Source organism: Neodiprion fabricii, chromosome 7 (assembly GCF_021155785.1).
Source record: "Neodiprion fabricii isolate iyNeoFabr1 chromosome 7, iyNeoFabr1.1, whole genome shotgun sequence".
NCBI lineage: Eukaryota > Metazoa > Arthropoda > Insecta > Hymenoptera > Diprionidae > Neodiprion > Neodiprion fabricii.
Window position 1 is genome coordinate 4,673,487 of NC_060245.1, and position 21,121 is coordinate 4,694,607.

General features: G+C 34.6%; 1 protein-coding gene across 2 annotated transcripts in view; it reads right to left on the minus strand.

Moving 5' to 3' along the window:
• LOC124186386 (growth hormone secretagogue receptor type 1-like) overlaps window positions 1-21,121 on the minus strand; it is a 66,579-nt gene that overhangs the window by 22,709 nt on the left and 22,749 nt on the right. For both annotated transcript variants that reach the window (XM_046578039.1, XM_046578040.1), the window contains exons 4-5: window positions 2,102-2,210; window positions 1,191-1,262 (exon numbers count right to left, since the gene is read on the minus strand). In XM_046578039.1, the coding sequence (XP_046433995.1) occupies window positions 1,191-1,262; window positions 2,102-2,210 (181 nt within the window). The remainder of the gene's footprint in view (window positions 1-1,190; window positions 1,263-2,101; window positions 2,211-21,121) is intronic.

The window sequence follows — 21,121 nt, forward strand, 5'->3', positions numbered from 1 at the left end:
CGTCATCCCTCTGCTCGTGGATGCCTCTACATTATTATCAACCCTCTATAACTTGACAAAGTGTAACGTTCAGCCCCAATTTCCCGACATAATACCCAACCGAGGCTTGATTATTTCGTAATTACAATATCAAATGACGCGACCTATTATATGCGTCTCAATTTGCAATTTACTCAATGATAAATTGAGTCTAATATTACTGCATATTCCGGAGATCACGTCGTTTACAGTAAACACGCATCTTCATCTTCCTTATCGGGCATTCTAACATTCGCTTCAGCTTTCAGGGATAATAATTGAGTAAACAGTTCGGAAATTGAATGGAAAAACTTGAAAATTTTCCTCACTTCATTTCTGTTAATCAGACCCATTCGGTTATACGATTTCTCACCATACGTGTGATGAACCTTCGTTAGTATCGATTGTTTTTTCTTCCCAAGAGTTTTGGATTTTCCATTCGTTCACCTGATATATTCGCCTCCGAGATTCGACGCGAAAATATTTTTATGTACTTGTAATCATTGTTGTTGTTATTATTATTATTATTTCTTTTTTTTTATTCGCTAGAAATTTTCTTCAAACTATCGTTAAAAATCGACTAATTTTTTATCACATGCATATTCTTGAATGAATTTATATCGCTTCGTAATCGCCAGCGTTGCGTGGAGACAATAATTTGTAAGTGTGCAATGTTTAAGGGCGAGAGGAATACGAAAAAATAGAAACACGAGTTTAACAATATATATGGATCTGCATTTTCAGCGTAGGAATAGATATATAGATGTAGTAGCTTTGGCGTATAAATAGTTGAAACGAGAAGAATTTGCATGCATGCCTGAAGAACCGCAGTATGCAGATTTGCAGGGATAACATCGTTTTCAATGTCCATGCGTTCCTTTTAAATAGTCGGTTCAACGAAATTACGACAATGGGCAGATAAAAAAAAAAAAAAAAAACCAAAAAAAAAAAATAAATAAACAAATAAAACAACAATTTTCTTTCAATTTGGAAACAGAATTAAGTACCGACAATTTTTATCCGTTGTTTGGATTCAATTAATTTGCAGAATGCGTGAACATTGGACAACGATTTTTTCGAAATCCATACATTTGTTTGTTTTTTTTTTCTATCCGCTAATCAGCTTGAGGTAAGTAAAGAGTCAAATAGAATCGTATGAATTATAATCTTACCTTGTACAAAGAGCTGCCGCTGCCCAGGCCAAAAAACACAGACAAGTAGCTCTGGCTTTTGTACAAACGTACCTGAAACGTGACAGAAATAAAAAAAAAAAAAAATAATAATCAAACATTTAACGATACGAAAAAACAAAATATATCACGTTTTGTTACGTTACGGAACGAAAATCAATCTTTGAATTCAACAGAAAATGCAAAAAAGAAAAAAAAAAAAAAAAACCGAGTACACTTTATTTAGATGAAATTAAATTCTAAATTTCAACCTCTTCGCCATGTTTGTAAGTTGAGTAATTCTTAAACGTCCCGATTCTATAATGTAATACAATATTTAAATAAAATCAAGCAATAATAAAAAAAAAAAAAATAAAAAAATAAAAACATAACTCCTTTAGGTTAGCTTTCTTCGCCACAATTATGAGTTGAATAATTTTTAAACATTCCTCTACAATAATATATTATAATATGTAGATAAAATAAAGGAATGCGACGTAATTAGTTTAGGTTAAGTGAGGTTAGGTTAGGTTACAAGTTGAATAATTCTTAAACATGTAAATATGTAAACAAAATAAAGGAATGAAACATGATTGATGTCACTTTATTTTTCGCCGGATTTATTATATTTATATTTTATATTTGATATTATATTTTGTGTTTTCGACTTTGAAGGGGATATTCTACAATTTTTCGGTACGAGATTAACAATTTTGAGAAAATATTGTGGTTCGATAAAATTTTAATTTTATTGACCGACTGCGAATTATCGGAAAAGTTAGGAAAAGAAATTAGGAGAGAAAAATACGGATTTTTTTAAAATTCTTACTAATACAATTTTATTGAATTTTAATCGAAAATCGATTATTTTTTATCAGACCAATGCGTAATATCATTTGAAAATTTCTACTCACCCAGCTCTCAGTGGTTCGCATATTGCGTAGTAACGCTCAAAACTGATTGCCAGAATAGTGAGGACCGAGGCGTGAGCCACAGTCAACTCCACAAACGGAACAGCTTTACCTGAAAAAAGAAAAAAAATAAATAAATAAACATATTGAAAAAATAAATAAATCATACGAACCGCGAATTTTTATATTACACAAAACTTATGAACGAATAAAAATTATAAACAGACAGAAAATAGAAAATAGTTATTCTTGTTAAAGAATCTTTTTTCGATGCATTGGGAAAAATTTCATTTGTTACAGTGACTGGAAAAATTTGACTCTTCGTATTAACGGATTTCAAATTTGACATGAATTTTCTTATACCGTTATTCATTAATTCAGACTCTATTTTTGAAACGTCGATAAATAAACTGTTCAACTTTCTTGCTCCGGTATAAATCTTGTAATTTTTTACAATCGGCAATAACTAATCGTCGAAGAATTGTTATTCGCGTTAAAAACTTCGTATCGCCAACGTAATTTTATCATGAGTATCAATAATTTCACGGTAAAAATGAAAAATGTTTATCATTACGTGAATGGATCGTATAAATCTAAAAAATCAGTGTCAATATCGAAAATACACGCACAATATATGTATTCAACCTTCAAGCTTCGAACGATTTTTCTACCAAATTATTCTTTGCTCCGATTTTTGAAGTCATATAAATGAATTTCTCTAAGATGCAAAAGTCTTTGTTTGATAAGAAGAAAAGAACGAAAATATAATTTATCGTAAGTTCAAATTATGTTCCTTTTTTTGTTCTATTTTCAGTAGAATGTCAATTGATCGCTAAAAATTGTCGTAAATATTCCCTGACCTTTCCCTGACCAAAGTATAATTGTTTGTTTCTGACTGAAATTCAAACCCGTATAGCTATTTCAAGTATCTGACAGATGAATTTCCAAAGAAATCGATATCCATAAATTTCGATCTATTATTACAGAATTTGCTTCTCCGTAGGGAAAGTTTAATTTCTTCTTTTACAGGCCGCCATAAAATTCGGCAATTCAAGAATTTCCTGACACTTCCCTGATCAATTAAAGAGAATAATTGAAAAGTGACTGTGAAAAAAAAAAAAAAAATTATACATTCAGGAAAAAAAAAGAAAAAGTTTACTGTTTCAAAATAAAATCGCACTCTCAGTCTTTTTTCAATTATCCACTTGATTGAATCGTGAGTTTCGAATGCTTGACGCTTGTTTCGAAGAATCGTTCGCTAGTTTCTGATAATGATAATTTCATTGGATTTTGCTTTCCTCTTTGATAATCGCCATAAAATTTGCCAATTTGAAAATTTCCCGATATCTTGCAAGAAGAATCGTAAAGTGTCCGTAAAGATCGTTCGAAGAAAAATAAATAAATAAAAATAATACACTCCGATGAAAAAAATAATTGGCACTCAAAGCCTTTTTCCGATTCTCCTTTACGCTGGTTTTGAAAAATCGTATTGCGAATACGAGAAATAATCTAACGACTAATCCAACGACAAAGATTACAATCTTTCCTCCGAAACACGTGTAAAATCCTTCTAAGCAAGCTGCGCCCGTAATTTCTCTGAAATAATTGCAGTCTCGCTTATAACGGACTGTAAATTAGCAGACGACTCGACTCGTATACGCCGAGGCTGTGCGTCAAGTCTTTATGGAGTCAGGTCAGAGGTCTGCAGGCATAACGGAGGCGGACCGGAGCTGGCGGAATCCGTATTTCGCAGTGGTCCCAAAATAATGGGCTTCGAGGGACTTGCCGGTTTATTGCTACAGCCACAGTTCGGCCAATCGTCCGACAGGAAATTAATCCGTTCACCTCGGTGTGGGAATTTTTTTTTTTATTTTTTTTTTCCACCCACCCGAGAGATTTTTTCACCTATGACGAAAAATTGTCAGTAAAACTTGGACGCGTTTAAAATTGTACCGAGAACAATGTTAGAGAAGTGATAAATATTTTTGTTGTTCGGGAAGTTTTTATTTCATAACGAAGAAAGGAAGGAAATCGTAAAATGTTTTTCTGTTTTCAATTAAGAAGCTGTAAAAGCATTCACCGAGACTTTACAATATCCTTCCAATGTATGAAATAACAATTTAATTATAATCCGAGTTTACGGAAAGTTTGAAAATCAAACTTTCGCAGTTTCCACTTTGAGGAAAAATTAGTTATTAGACTTTGTTCGTTGTAACGAAGTTCCTTGTGATAGATAGTTTTACTACATACATACATACACCAAGTCCAAACTACCGTTCGTTAACGTTCACTAATGACAATTGATCAACAAACGAATCGAAAGACCAACAAGGATAATAATTGTACCTAATTTGTTTACAACGCGAATTAAGCGGCTACGGAATACGTCGTTGATAACTACTCATTTTCAAGAATTAGACAATGGGCTGATTTTTGTGTTTAAAATGTTGATTGTTGAAATTTTAAAATATTCCACCCACACTGAGAAAAATTTCATTTGTTAGAGTAACTAGAAAAATTGAGTAAAACAGGTATCGTTAAAAAACTGTTGTGGTAAAAAATGAAAACACTTAAGGACTAAAAATTTCTGTCAGCGCAGATCGAAAGTTCAAAAATCCCTGCAACAACTTTCGACTTCCCGGCATTTGTGGCACTGGGGAAAATGTTTGCTCGTTAACAACTGCGATTAGCTACTAATGACAACTTCATCCTGCCTTATAAAATCTCATAAAGTGGCCTTAAGAAAATATACCAAGGGAGCAAATTCGAAGAGGGTAAAAAATTTGCCTCGAAAGCATCGAGAATATTGCTTAAGATAGCTTTAACCGTTAACCGTTTTCGGGGCTAAAAACAAACGTCGAGAGGGGTTCTTTACTCGATGGCAAGACGCTTTCGATAACGCGGCTGATGTACAGAGGGTGAAATGGCTTGCGTTAAATCCAAACCTTCGAAAGCCTCGAGATGTTTCCTGTAACGCGAATTCGTTGTTTTCGATCCTTAACAGCAGGCCGAAATTATACTTTTTTCGAAAATCATACGTTAAATTAATTTAAACATTATTAAACAGTCTCTAACTATTTTCATTCTTTGCCATAGTTGAAAAAATATAGTTTCCGGTAAGAAAATACAGATTAGTTTTTTAATTTTAACCCAAGAAATATATCTGGTTTCATCGATTATTATATTTTCTGACCATGTTCATTCGTTTCGAAGAAAAAATATCGATAACTATAATTACACTAAATAGTTACTTTTGTCATATTTTTCTGTAATTTCAACGTGTAAGGCAATCCTGACAAAAATCAATTATTTACAACTTCACGGCTATTTAATTATTTTATCAATTTCTTTAATTTTAAATCAAAACTCATTTCGTTGGTAAATTAATTTTGTAAAAAATTTTCTAATCTTTACCCAATTTTTACACAATGGTTTTCGACGACTTTTAAATATCTCGTCAACATTTTCGACTATCAGTCGATCAGTTTTCAAGGATTATAACTCAAGTTGGGCGATTCGGGGAGAATGGAAGGGGGGTCAAATTTTTCAAAGAATAAGGTCACGTTCTGGTCAATAACAAGCTTCGCATTTTCCTCGCGAAAAGTCGACATGTATGTATATGTATATATATATATATATATATATATATATATATATATATATATATATATATATATATCTATCTATGTACATAACATATTTACACGCGAAACTTCAAACTTTCGACAAAGAAATCGTTCGGCTGCAGCATTTGTCTGTAAAACTTTTTTCTCAAGTGGAACAAACCCACATTTAGACAGCGAGTGCCCTCTTCCGATATTTTAATACTCTCATATATTTCCTCGTATCCTGAATCTGGACCATCGATCGATTTCTCAACCCTCAAAGCTTGCCTGTCTGTACGCCTATAAATATACTGTACATCTATCGGACTGTCGATATTAATTGTACTAAATCACGAAGGGATTTTGCTTCATCTACGTGAATCTCATTCTTCCACGCAATGATCGCGTCACGATTTTTACACTGAGAGAAATTTTTTCTTCCGGTTACCGCTCGGCCCTTAACTATTTTCATTTTTTACCACAATCCACAACATATACTTCTAGGTAGATAATGAAAATTAGTTTCCTACCTAGTTTTTCGTAATACCAACAATATTCAAACAGTTTTTTTTAACGATACCTGTTTTACTCAATTTATCTAGTTACTGTGACAAATGAAATGTCTCACAGTGCAATATCCGTTATTTTTTATCTTAGATTCTGATGAGGTAAAAAATTTGAAATTAGCAGAGAAAACTTTACCCAGCTTAGTTTGTTGGTTGTAAATAAAAAATTTGCTACACATTTCGGTTTTGTATCGTTTGCATATTTGTTTGAAATTGGGCGTTTAACAAAATTAGAACGTTATCAGTTACAAAGAAAAGTCCATTTTATCAACACAATTTTACGTAAAATTCTCACGAGTTATCAAAGTTTTAACAAATTTTCGGTGTACGCCATTTTACGTCTGGTAGTCATGATGAATTAGAAATTGTTTTTCAATTTCTACAAGGTGGTGAACTTTTATCGAGAAGCAACGTTTTATTCGTCAAGATTAAACAACGACAAAATAATATCCTTCGTTAATAAAGCAAAAAAATTGTCACTCACAAGTCAATAATCCGTCATTCGTTTGTGAACATTAAGCAGTTGTTAGAATTTTGAGAACTTCTTGTTGCATTCTTTTTTGAATGTCAAATACAGACGACTTTGGTACAGCAAATGAAATAGAAGTTAAACGGTTTGAAAATAAGACGAAAACAAAGTTGTCCAACTCGCGGTAAATTTTTATTTTCAAAAGGTCGTTTTCGACGACGAAGATTTCTTTCCAACGTAATCGGAAATCACACCGTAGAAAAAAAAGAAAAGTTTCGTTTATTCGACGTGATGGGTACGCGAAAATGTAAAAAGAAGAAGAAAAAAAAAAAAAAGAAAAGAAAACGACCTAAGGGAAAGAAAGAAAAAAAAATAAATAAAAAATAAATAAACCGTCGACTCCAAACGTTTTAATTCGAGAAGTGGGCGTTCTTATATAGAAAAACACGTCGAAGCAAAAAGTCATTAGGTTAGAACGCCTGGAGTAATCGTATAAAACAGCGAGGCTGAAACTCGGTCGGTAAAGACTTTTTACGCCATTGCGAGTGAGAGGTTAAAGGATCCCTTCTTCCATAACACAGTTTCCAAGAAAAATACGGAACGGAAGATTAGGGGCGGTGATTTGTTTCGAACGGATGCGTTCGCGGGCTTTTTGACAACGAAATTCTGCGGAGTGTTCTGCTCGAAAATACATTCGACGTCGCAACACCTTGTGACTCGATTTCATTATCGACTGAGCAAAAATGTGAGGATCGCTCCTCCCACATTCCCATTTCCTCTGCATGAAAGATACGAGTGAAACCAATTCCTTTTCTTCACCACCCGGTTTACCCATCCTTTGAGCAATTTGTCATTGTCTTATAGGTGTATAGAAAAACCGCGGAAAGGTTTTCCGACGCCCTCTAACGATCATCGGAGAAAGATTGCGGGAGGTGAAATTTTATTCGAAACTCTAAACCTGCAAATTTTTCGCTCACTCTGATTAATTGCAAAGAATATTTGACAGGTATCGATAGCAGATTTGCCCCGGATTGAATTTTTTTTTTTTTGATTTATGAAAATCTTTGTAGTTGGTAATTTTTATTTCAATCATTCGGAATTTTTTATTCGTTAGAAATAATTGACAGGGTTTACAAGTCCTTTTCACTTTTTGACAAAAAATTATCTGTAAGTTGAAGGGAAATTTTTTTTTCTGAGAAAAAAAAAAAAAAACTATTGCGACAAGTTTGTGACAAAGTTTTCAGAGTTTGAGCAGAAATTCGTGTTTTCTGTTACCACGATAAATGTTTCAATATCAACGGATAAATTGTACTTTTCCGAAGTCTTCGATCATTATATTCTTGTTTAGAGTGATTGTTGACTTCACATCGTACGTTTGAGGCAGCATTTTGGAAGATCGATGTATAAGTTTGAGAAATCCAAGAAGAAAAAGTAAAACAAATTTAATTCAGTCTTTCAAGGATGATGTACCTAATACTCCCTTTTTTATTCGACAATATTATCATTGTAGGAAAGGTTGTAAATCCTAGAAAACCGTAGAAATTTCCAAGAACCCGGAGGAAGTTCTATAACTATATTATATAAAAGTGTTCAGCCGTCTCTCGCGGTCCGTACAAATTTCGATGCTAATTTTATCCGCAGATTCTCTCGCCCATCCGGCGATCATCTCAGAATAAAAACACGACCTTCCGGGGGCAACTTTTTCGCTCCTGATCCTTTATAGTCGAAAATTTTTATACGAAACTGGAAACTTCGAGCCAATATAACAGTAGCATATATTTATATTAGGTATATTATGTTCTAATTCAATCGATTGAAATTGATATAAAAAAATTGATGAAATCATTTCTTGGCAAAACTTACAAATAAAGAGAAACACCAAAAATTTTCTGACGCTGCAGCTGCTGGTATAATTTTTTTTACTCTCTCTGTTGTTGTAAAGAACTTGCTCATGAAAGTTTAGTGAAGAATAGTTTGTTTTGTCAATTGATGGAAGAAATATTTTGTAAAAGGTATTCAAAAGATTCTATAATAAAAAAAAAAAATATTAGTACGCACGTATATTTGAAATTGAACAAATTTGTTCTGCCATTCGAAATTTGTTTACATACAAATTAAGGAAAACACTCTTTTCGATTGATCAATTTGAGGTTGATAGTGTAACCTAATATTCGGATCGGTGTGTCGCAACAATTAGCCAAGTCAATAACCTTAATTATTTTCCTCACTTCCACCTTGCGACGCAGTTGTTATTTAGCATCGAAGCAATATGCAAAGTTCGTTGCGCACCTGACGGTAGGTAGCTTGCATTAAGTCGTCGGTCGGAGGATGTTGGTAATGGGATTATCGTGTGGGAACGGAAATGTAATGCTGGGGCGATGATTAGGAATATCGGCGGGGTTCAACAGCCGGTCCGGACATAAGATACCCGATCAAATTCCCCCCCTCATCGACGCAGGGAAACCGTTGATACGATTTTCCAATTTTTCACCGTCTTGTTGATTATTCGAGGGCGGTCAGTTGGCAAAAAATGATCAGTTTTCCAATCAATCTAGTAAAATCGAAAACGCAATCAGGCAAAATCCTTTCTCGCACTGCCAGAGCAATGAATCTCGCTTCCGATTATACGACTGTCGAAGCACAATTGGATAGTCGTGTAAATCACTCGAGAAATTTATCGTCGTGTATATACGTACAAAAACTACGGTATAAAATGACGAGAGTTTGATCGCAGCGGTGATGAAATTGTTTATCTACCTAAAAAGCGAATTCCAAACGTCGACAAATCATTCGAGGATGTCGAAATTTCACGCAATCAGCGATTCAATTTCGCGTGTCATTCGTTAAACGTATACACGTGAACAGATTCATCCCAGCTATTTGAATCCCGCGTTATATTGGGTTGCCTACCGTTGAGGGGAATAAATATCGGTAAAACAGACGCACCGAGTTACCGATAGGTAGAGTTTTTAAAGCTCCTCCCGAGTAATCTGGAACTGTCCGTGTTTCCAAGTTGCGTGGACTTGACCAAGCAGTTGTTTCGTTGTTTAGAACCAATGTCGAAGCGTTCAGTGATCCCGTTACGGAGTTACGCTGAGTCGCTTCTACGCCTTGACTTGACTAAAGTGATAATGACTCCGCAGGTCTGTATTACCGATATTTGTTCCCCTGAGTGGCAGGCAATCCGACATACTGCGATGTTATCTCTGCTGTATACATATTACATTATAGGGCGTCGGGTTGTGGTTGAGATAATAGTTGGTTCATATGATCATACAAATTGTACGCTTTGGTTGGTATCGTTGATTACTGTACGTGGGCGTTTTCGCCAATTGCCGAATCGATATAGGTAAGTATACGGACATATTTTGATTGAAATTCGAAATAGCCAAGTTTGCCAAACGCATCGATTAGGTATTTGAGCAGGTTAGCCTGCGTGATTATATCTGATTATACTGATGAATATCGTGCGATTGAAATTACGCTTCGAACAAATTTAACAACTGCAAACGCGTATTATTTCCAGTCATATTGAATCATCAATATCATCGACAAACTGTTTGTTAACACAGTCGACGGAATAGTTCAATTTTTATCATCGATATTCTCGAGTCCAGCAATCATTTCACCTGTTATATTTTTCATAAAAATTGATAAACTTCGATGAAAAAATGCTACTTTGGTAATTCGCAGAAAATAGGATTTATCGGTTCGAAAAAACCAAAGCTTCATTCGATTCGAAATAAAATTAATAAAATCCGTTCTCTGATCGAACTAAAAATCGTCGAACTTTGGAAATACTAATAGATAATGACGTTAATTTATTTTTCGTCAAACGACCGATTTCTGGGATTATTTTTATCCCAAGAAAGAAAACTCCCGCAGGATAACAATTTAATTTCCTTTTCAAGTGTGTATAGTTTTCACCTTCTCCCCGTGTTTTTATCCTCACCAACGGGCACTTTTCTCCGCCCATTCTACATCGGACGTATGAAAGAACCAGGAATACGTGGGCGACTGTTTATTGTATTTCCTTTTGCGAAGGTTGTACGGGTTGAAGGGAATTAGGCGAAACAGGATAGAGCCGTGCAGGCGACTTTATTCCCGCATGTAGGACGCCCAAAGGGCACCGCAACTTTTATACATGAAGTGGTATTCTGCTTGAAGGGACCTATATTACCGACCGAGACTAAAAGCTCCGGTAATACGCAACGGGATAGTTTCGTTTCTACTCGAGGTAGGTTATACAGCCTCTTGCTGCCATGCTTGATACGCGGGAGGCGGTTCATTCTCTCTCTCTCTCTCTCTCTTTCTCTCTTTTCTTTTTTTCACTGAAAGTTATTTCACGCTAGAAATCTGCCCCACCGGCTTTTTTCCTTTTCGCTCATCTTACTTTCATTAAATTTCTCTAGAGTTTAAAACTTTCCAGGTATAATACCTCCAATGATCTTATAAGGTTTTATCATCATAGCTCAGGGAAAAATCACCACGAAAGTCTAACTTATCTAAAAATATTCGGTATTGGTGACTGAAAATTGGATCTTACATACATATAAGATTTTCAAAGACACGAAGTCAGATCGAATCGTGTTTGATCGTACTTGATATTTGTGTTAAAAAAAAAAAGTTTCAGATCTGATCAAATCTCAAAGCTTCTGATTACATCTGATATTGTAACTATCGTTCATGTTTTGTTTAAACAGAGTATCAGATCTCAATATACAAAATCATATAATCCCACTGAATCTGACGATTTCTTTGAACATATGTAAACCAATGTATCAGATTTGATTATAGAAAACACTAATCCATTTTTCAATGAGCTATAAGTTGAACATATTTTTCTTTCTTTCCGCAAACGATAAACGTTTCATTCGCGCGTTGTTGAATCGCCCGAAACGAGAGGAAAGGAATATTTCGATCATCGAAGAGGGAGAGAGAATATTTAATATGAGTGATGCCGGATGACCGTATCGAGTTGACAGCATGTCAGCCAGGTCATGATCGCAGGTTGATGGTAATTGACAAGAACTATTGCCCGGCGGATAATTCGTTCTCCGTATCATTATTATTCGAGGGAGTGTAAATTTGGTACACCTAGTTTACTTGTTCTTCTTACTGGAAAATCTATAAATCCAATAAAGTGTCAGGTTTGATGGATCAACCGATGAGCGAGTGGAAACGTAAACGAAAATGGTATTTATTAAATACGAAAATGGATAGTGTAAAAATTTTCCGTCCAATTATTCGGTGCTTTACGAAAGTTCGAGGCGTTCGATAATTGGTTATCCTAAGTTGTGTGAAATATCGCAACTTGCTTTGAAGGTTGCTGCAGTATTTTCATATCCCAAATGGCCTACTTCTTAGAACCCGTACGAAGAGATCGTAAAGTTGAGGATTCAGGTATGATTTACCGCACTTTTAGTTCCATGAAACCACATCTCAGTATGCAAGTAAAACGTTGAACATCGCGAAAGTTAATTAAACATATATATATATGGGGCATTCCGTGAGATGTCCATCAAGATTTTATAGAAGTCGAATTCCATTATAAGTCATTTCAATCAATCATTTTGGTTTTATATTTTTTATAAATCTCCATCTTCTAATAGGTTTTAAAAAGTTTGTTACATTTTATAAAAGTTTTCTGAATTATTTAAGATCTTAGTTTTTTTATTTATTTATTTTTCCAAGTTCTGAAATCACACTTCAGATACGCTGGGTCGAAAAGTTCTGAAAAATATTACGATCGCGTTTTTCGTCACGTACTTTCTCATACGAAAAATCGTCAAACCAATCTGAGACATCGACTTGGAATCTAGATTGAGATGTCATGGAACGTCCCATACATGTATTCACCAACGTTTACCTAGTTCCATCGTCTTAACAGGTAAGTTATAGCTGTTTTCCATGTCTTCTCAAGATATTCCGTATTCCAGGTGCATCCAGTGAAAAGTCTAGTTTCGTGACCGGTGTCGCATAAATCGGTAAAACTACGGTACGCCGACTTTTACCTCTTAGCTGCAGAGTTGTTGCCGAGTGTAGATAATTCACCCAGCCTTGAAGAGATTTAAAAAAAAAACGACTCGTGTAATTTATCCACGTTGTCAAATACGACGAAGATCCAATCAAACGTGAAAATGTTTACAATGACAATCCCGACATGACGATATATCTCGTTTTTTGCAATTAAATCGTGGTTTACTTGACTCAGAATTGGCATATGAGGTTTCAATTACTGACATAATATTTGTTCCTAATTTAGATAAACGAACATGTATTTACTCTGCCTGATTGTACGTCTCGTACCTAAAACGTATCTCGTGGAATGTTTCAATTCTGAATAGAACGCGAATGTTTTTGCAGAACTGTTTCATACGATCAATAGCGAATCAAGCACGAAGACCAATACGCTGGATAATTCTTTACAAACACGAAAATAAGTCAACGAATGGAATCGCAGTATCTGTTCCAATGACGAAAGCACGAGAATAAAATCTAACCGACCGGATCTCACCCGTCAAGCATGGAAATAGAAGTGCTTCACCACCGCCATAGTTCGAGTAAAGTCTTTTGGTACCAATCGTAATTCTTTGTAAAAAAAAAAATAAAAAAATTATGCCGTTTTATACACGTACCTAGGTTACGAAAACCTTGGTACTAGGACCACTTCTGAAACGATGCGACTTGACACGACTCGAATGATGGTCGTAGATCCCAAAAGGGGTGAGTACCTACATCTCTCGGACAAATGGGACACACAGACACATATATATATACATATACACGCACACTCCTGGACTTCTCCACCGCTGTACGTCACGGGTATGTGCGTCACGGTACACATGGATTACACTTGGATAGTGTACGTATACGTGCAACGTGTACATAAGGGAAACACCGAGGATAGTCCATTGCAGTCCTCCAAGGTGAAATTAGACCCGGAGAGTTTGAGGTTGGGAATTGGTTGGGAAAAGGCGAGGATGATGGTTAACGGAGGTTAAAGTATCCTCGAAATGTTTTCGGGGATTTTCCGGTTTCGCCCTTGTTCCGAGAAATAGTTAGGATCCACCATGCATCTCCCGCGCGATGTCTTTGTTCATCTCTTATTCTTGTTAGCTTCCAACCTTTTTCGACGATGCGATGATAGGAAATTCTCAGCGTCCCATCCCGCTTTCACTTCCGGTTAGTAGCTACGGGGTATCGACCTAAGTACGTCAGTCCTGTAGCCTCATATCTATACCTAGTCTTATAGTGTCTCTGCAGTCCAGGGATGAGAAGACAGGCCGGAACGCGAGCTGATACCGATATATATATATATATATATATATATATATATGTATGACGGTGATGCTATCTGTCTGGCCTGCTGATGGTATTACGGTCTTATTTCTTCGGGAACCCGTCGTCCGATACAAACGTATACCGTGGTTTTGCAACGATTCAAATTACGCGGGAAACGAATTTTACTCAGGGATTTTCACTGTTACTTGAACTCATGCAATCGTTTTCACTCGTCACATTTAATTCCAGATTTAATTTGCTGTAACGACGTATAAGATCAGATCTGAAGTTACAACTTCTCAGATTGGGGTGAACACGCGTGCCCGAATAAAATATCAGATCTGGTGAGGTGTGAAAACGTATGGATAGATTTTGTGGTGTATTTTATTAGATCCGATATAATGTCGGATCTTAACGTGTATAATCAGATCTTAGATACAAACAATCCTCGTTAAATCCGCCGTTGTTCATCATCTGATATGAATAAATTCATGCAGATACAATGAGAGATCTTACTACTCGTAATCAGGCTAGAATAATTTCAGATCTTGAAGTTTGTATTTTCAGATTCATATCTTGGTAAGATGTAACACTTCTGGTTCAGTTTGATGATTTGCTTCGTCATATCTGAATAACTTCAGTCAGATAAAATGTCAATTTTTGAAGAGCATAATCGGATCTTAGTCAGATATAAACAAGTTTCGTTAGATCTGGTGTTTTCTTTAATTGTATCCAATTAAATTCAAGCGAGTAAAACGTTGAATCTTAAAACCTAAATTTTAAGATTATATTTGGATATAACACGTCCGATTAAGTTTGGTATTTTGCATCGTAAGATCTGAAAAAAATTCAGCTATACAAAATGTCAAATTTTAAATGTGAAAATTTTAAAGTATAAAAAATTGACTCCGCGGTATTTTTTTTAGAGAATTTAATGCTCCGCAAGAATATGCGTGGAAATTCGTTGATAATACATCGACACTAGTTTTATTTATTCAGGTTAATTTGACTTTAGATTCAACTAGGCTTTAATTTCCTTGCGGAATTAACGCTAATTGCGAAGAAAAATATTCTCCACACTCGGTGTACAAATATGTTACAAGTATACGGTAATATCACCTGTTAAAAAAAAATATATCTCTGGTATAAGTTTGATACTTGGGGAAAAAAAAAAAAGACAGAGTTTTTCACGCGGTGTTTTTCGGCCCAACCCTTTCTAATCAACACTCGAACCGTAAAGAGGTTTTCATTACATCTCTCTCCGTTTATTAGATCCTATTATTAGCTACGTCAATTCGGGTTGAACGATCGAAGCAAACAGCGTGTTCGGTGTAATTCAATGTTTTTCTCATACCTGTAATATATCTCTCGACTAATTGTTATCTTCTTTCTTCTCGGTGTAAACACGTAATTCAACACTTGAGTAAACTTCGATTTTTGGACGAAGTTCATTCGCGTTATCGGCCTCGATAGGCAAGCCTCGATTCAGTTTCAATTATCCAGGCCGTGTGATTGATTATAGGATTTATCGTTTCCAGCTTACAGACTGAGAAAAATTTCATTTGTTACGGTAACTGGTAAAATTGAGTGAAAAACAATTTATTCTTGCACAAGCGTTAAATTTTCGCGACAGTTGCAAGAAAATCTAGCAACAGCGATCGTAATGAGAAAGAATAGTAACGGATACCAGAGTTTCCGGTAACGGCTAAAAAAAACTAATTTTCATTTTCTACCTACGTTGATTCGTGGTAAAGGATTAAAAAAAAAATAATAATAATAATTTCACCGGATTCAAATTCCACGATTCAAGAAGTTCTGGTTTATTTAAATCCCCGACGAATTCACGTGATCTATTATTGATCTAAAATCGTTTGACTAATCGCGGATGCTTCGATTCAGAGAGGTTCAACCCTAATTGAAGATATTTTACAAACGCTCCGCGATATATTTACCGGAGATGCAGAGATGTTCCCGTTCGTCCAAATATGCCGATAAAAAGTCTTAACGCTTTCGCGTTACTTTGCAGGTATATAAACCACTCGGCAAGACGCTCGATCGTAACTGTCTGATCCTTTTTATAGAGTTTTTCTATAGACGCATAGTCCCCGAAGAATTCCCGAGGAAAATGGAAAGAGTTGTGAAAAAAAAAAAAAAAAAAAAATACAACGACAACCTCGGAGAGAATTATTTCGCTTCGGGTAAATCGAGTCAAATGTGAATTTTCAATTATCGAAATCCTCGTAAAATACTTGAATCCAAACAGCGTTCATGTTTGCTGAAATTTATATTTTGAAAAGCCTTCTACAATTATATTATGATTGATTATTAACATATATTTCTTGGTAGAGAGAAGAGAGAATAAAATAAAAATGAAAAATGAAAAATGTATACCAGTCGGTTTTCTTTTTGTGACAAAAAAAAACAAAAAACCCAACTACTATAAAAATTGAGATTTTTCACGACGGACCTTTTCACCTTATAGAGACGAGAAAACGCGTTTCGCTTGTTCGATTTCAACTGCTATTCGCTGAGAGACGGCCACGTGAGCATCTACAAATAAATTAGTCAGCATAGGGTGAAATATCTGAGAAGCCTCCCCCCCAGACGCGTTGAGACGTTGTAAAAGTACCGGCGCGTATCGTCATTATGGAAATTTATTCACCTAGCCCGTGAGAGATGAATGGTCAATTTCACTTTCAAATAAACATCGTCTTTTTCACATATACATATACATTATATCAGTATATATATATATAATATTAGGGTGTGCAATAAAAAAGACGTAATTTTTTTTTTTTATTTCAAACTCGCACCAAAATTTCCGTAGAGAATCTCAAATAGAATATCTCAGACAAATGCGACCTCTTAATATTGATATTTAGAGGTGCCCATTTTGTTTTTTCTATTTACCATTTAGTTGACAGGTGATGAAAGAAAAAACAAAAAATGTCGGAAAATTTTGGAATTTTTTCCCTCTTAAACGGCTTGACTTAGAAATGATCTGAATACAGATTCTTATAGGAAATTTCGAGGTCTATAAAAAAAAGTAGTGAGATAGAATTTTAAACTACAACGTTTGAAAAGGAATTTACCGTTAAAAGCAGAATTGATTTCAGCAAAGTTATTCATCATTGAAAGTAGAGCTTTGAAAATTATAAAATTGTCGACTGACTTCCTTCCTCATAAAAAATCACAAACTGTAGAATTTTTAAGAAAAATTTCATGATATTTAGCAACAAGTTTCAACATTTTGCCATTGGCTAAGAAAAATAATAGTTGACTTTACTATAAATTGAACTTTGAGCTTGAATAACTTTGGAACAAGTCAATTTGTAAAAAAAATGATAAGATGCATTTTTTGTAGACTGTTCAATTTCCTATGAAAATATGTACGAATCGTTTGAATTTGTTTATCGGTTTGCGAGCTACAAAATTATAAAAAAATGTAAATAAAAATAAACAAATTTCCTATACTATTTAAATGGGAAATAGAAATCCGCGATGAGCAACCTCTAAAAATATTAATATTCGAAAGCATTTCAGAGGAGATCTTGAAAAGAAAAAATGGTTGATTTTTTTGCACCCGTCTAATATATATATATATACATATACATGTATATATAATATACACTATTCACCAGCGTTTACACGCGTTACACACTAGAGACACTTTTTAAATGATAATAAATAGCCGGAAGCAGGAATGAATCTCTCCAACACACAGCTTGTAGGCTTTATCTACAAGCCGTTAGATTTTCACGAGCGGCAGACTTTGTTTATTTTATTTTATTTTTTTTTTTACCTCGTTCCGAACGATTACAATATTATTATTCGTTTGAAATTTTGTTCAGTGAATTTGATCGATCGAATTGAAAAATGACCAAACTTTAAATTCTCGTGTTTTTTTTTTTCATTCACAGATCAGTCATCGGCAAACACAAGCGAGAAAACATTTCACGAATTTTCTAGTTCAATATTTTCGAAACGTAGAAACACGAGGATATATTTGGGTCGTATATCCAAAATCGACGATTTACAATCGAAAAATTTACCCAGACCGTTTCTTTTCGTCCGTTCGTATGCAATGAATCAAACTTCACTCTTCGAGGTGCAAACAAACTGTCGAACAGGTTAATTGTATACTCGGCGATGATTTGCCGCAGCCGCAAATCTCGTTTTTTTTATTTTTGGTTATCTCTTTTGTATATTTGCCTCGAATGAGTGTTGATCGTATATTTTCCGAACTTCATTTTTCACACCTTAAATCTGAACAGTAGTCGTGTGGTATAATAATCAGAATTCAACCACTCCCTAATTTCAACACAAACATATAATTACAAAAAATTCAACAGTTCTAAAAATATCTTCAATCATTTTCAAAGAATTCTAAATGTTTCGATTTAAAAAAAAAACAAAAACTTCAAAATATTTTAAGTGTTTCCTTGGATCCGCCATTTTGAATTTTTAAAATCCGATTTCAGATTCGTAATCAGCGAGTCGAAAAACTTGCAATTTGTGTAAAACATGTATAAATGTAGAGGGGTAACTTTCTCGGAAAAAATATTATAATATATGTATATATATATATTACATTTCTTGTTACAGTGAAACTGATGCACTGAGAAAATACAGACGAACCGGAAAGTGAATCACATCCGATTGGTTTGGTTCAGAATCCGTGCAACATAAAGATGTCAATCATTATTCGAGTATCTTGGCGCACTCTTGTAAACACAGAATCAGGCCAGACGTTTTCAACGGTTTGAAATTGCTAACTACAATCAGCGTTTCACGCCTCTGATCCCCCCCCCTTCCCTCAACCCCCACCCCCGCTCCGCCAAAATTGAATTCGCAAGTTCTAGTTTATTCCATTTCTACGCGTAAACAATTCACAACCATTGCAAAACAAGTTCGTTGCAAATCTAAAGCTCGTTATTTGCTCTCGTCGTTATATATATATATATATATATATATATATATATATATATATATACACAAAATATAGTCAGAGACAACAACAATATCTAAATGTTCAAAGTTTACGCACGTAATTTGATTAGAGATGTAATCAGAGTCTGATTCCACGAATGGGGCAAAATGGCAAATCAATCGTACCGGTGAAAAAAATTCCACACCGTATTACAAGTTTTTCACTAATCCAAGATTTTCGTAATTTTTTTCAAAGTTGAACTCACTCGAAACGAGCTATAATTCAAAACTACGAACACGTGAACAATCGAAGCTTTCAATTGTCGTTCAATCCCGACGGAGGATTGTTTGGGAATAATTTTTAAGGAGGAATAAAAATCTGTTAACCTAATTTTTTACTCCTGCGAAGAGGAACGACGAAAGTTTTTTAAATCGAAGAATTACTTTCACGATTAATTATTTTTAGATTCGCGCCGATAAAGTTGCAGCCGTTTTTAATGAGAATCAAATTGGCGAGCGATGCAATTGTAAAGATGAAAATTTTCACTGCGATGAACGTCGGTTGCAATTTTTTTCATACCGTGAGAATGAGATTAAAACGTGATTATATTACTGCCGGAGCGTAGCGATGAGGGTGGAAAAAAAAATGATTAAGAAAAAAAAAAAAAAAATAGATTAAAAAACTCGTTGCAATCTCTACCGTATCCAAAGAACGAAATGTTGGCAAGCTTTCAACACTCCCACCTACCGCATGCCTCACGAATGTTACAATCGAATCAAACTCGTTTCTTTTTTATCATTTATTTTTATCGCTTACAATACCAGGTATTATTGTTAAGCGTTAAAGAACCGAAAATTTCGATTAACTACACGACTGAATCAAACCGATAATTGATTCATTTATAAATACACCAGAGCGTGAAAGCTATTAAATAGAAAGTATTTTGCGATTGAAAACGAGAAGAAACTTCTTTTTTGATAATCACCTAAACTGTTTCAACTTCGTCAATAGTCAGTAAATTAAAGGCAGATGTTTTCCTAATTTTTTTTAGACAGTGTTTTTCCAAGGAGTGAGATTGTTAAACTACTTTCTTTTTTTTTTTTTTTTGGCAACAACTGCCGCGTTTTTTGACTCCACATGGTCCTTTAAATATATCCAAGTCTAAAAAAAATATACAATTTATTCATTTGTTTATTTCAAAAATAGCACACGCGTGTTAACGAATGGTCGTAATTCGTATTTTGTTTTTACGAAAAAAGCGCTTCCTGCTAATTTACCGTGAAAATCTGAACGCCAATTTTTATAAAAAAAATCAAAACACACCAAAAAATTTTACAGAATTTTTCAAAATTTTTCTTCTTCTTGTTCCTTGTTTGTTCGCCATTTTCAATTCTCGAATTTCAAGTTCAGATTCGTAATCAATGACCCCAAAAACCGTACAACATAAACTTTTATAAAAATAAAATAACTTTTCGAATTTACGACCGCCATATTGGATCCGCCGTTACGAATTTTTGAATTTCGAGTTCAGATTCGATCCTAAAAACCCATGTATGCAATATTTCAAGGGAATCGCGTACGAGGAAAAAGGGTAAAAATAATCCAGATAGTGAGCTTTCACCGGATTTAAAACACCGGTAGGTAAAATCTACTCGACTGGCACAAACAACGTTTGTTCTCGACGATTTGTTTTCCTTCCTAAATCATCGCTCGGCCGAACGTCGGCGACGGATTAAATCCCCGACTAAAGGAACTTCTACACGCACCTTAGTAGCATCTGCCGTCATAAATTTGACTGGGATTTGAAATTTAGAATCGCGGTTATTAGATATTGGTCAAAAATTTTCGTTGGTCGCGTTTTTTTTTTTTTTTTATCGGTCGTATGATTATACGTGTATAAATAAAATGAAAAAATACTAACATGATGTTTTTGTCGTAAATCAAAAACCGAAATACAAGCTTATAATCGATTGCTGCCAACTATTAGGATTATTTTATGTTGACAAAAAGACTCTTCCGTATTCGTTTTTGGATTGTATGTTTACAAAGTTGATTCTTGATCCTATTCTCTGTACCAGTTCAAGCTAAAATTAATGATTATTCTGGAAAACAGGATGGTAAAAAATTTGTTACGGACAAAAAAATTTTTCAAATTAAAAAATACAATAA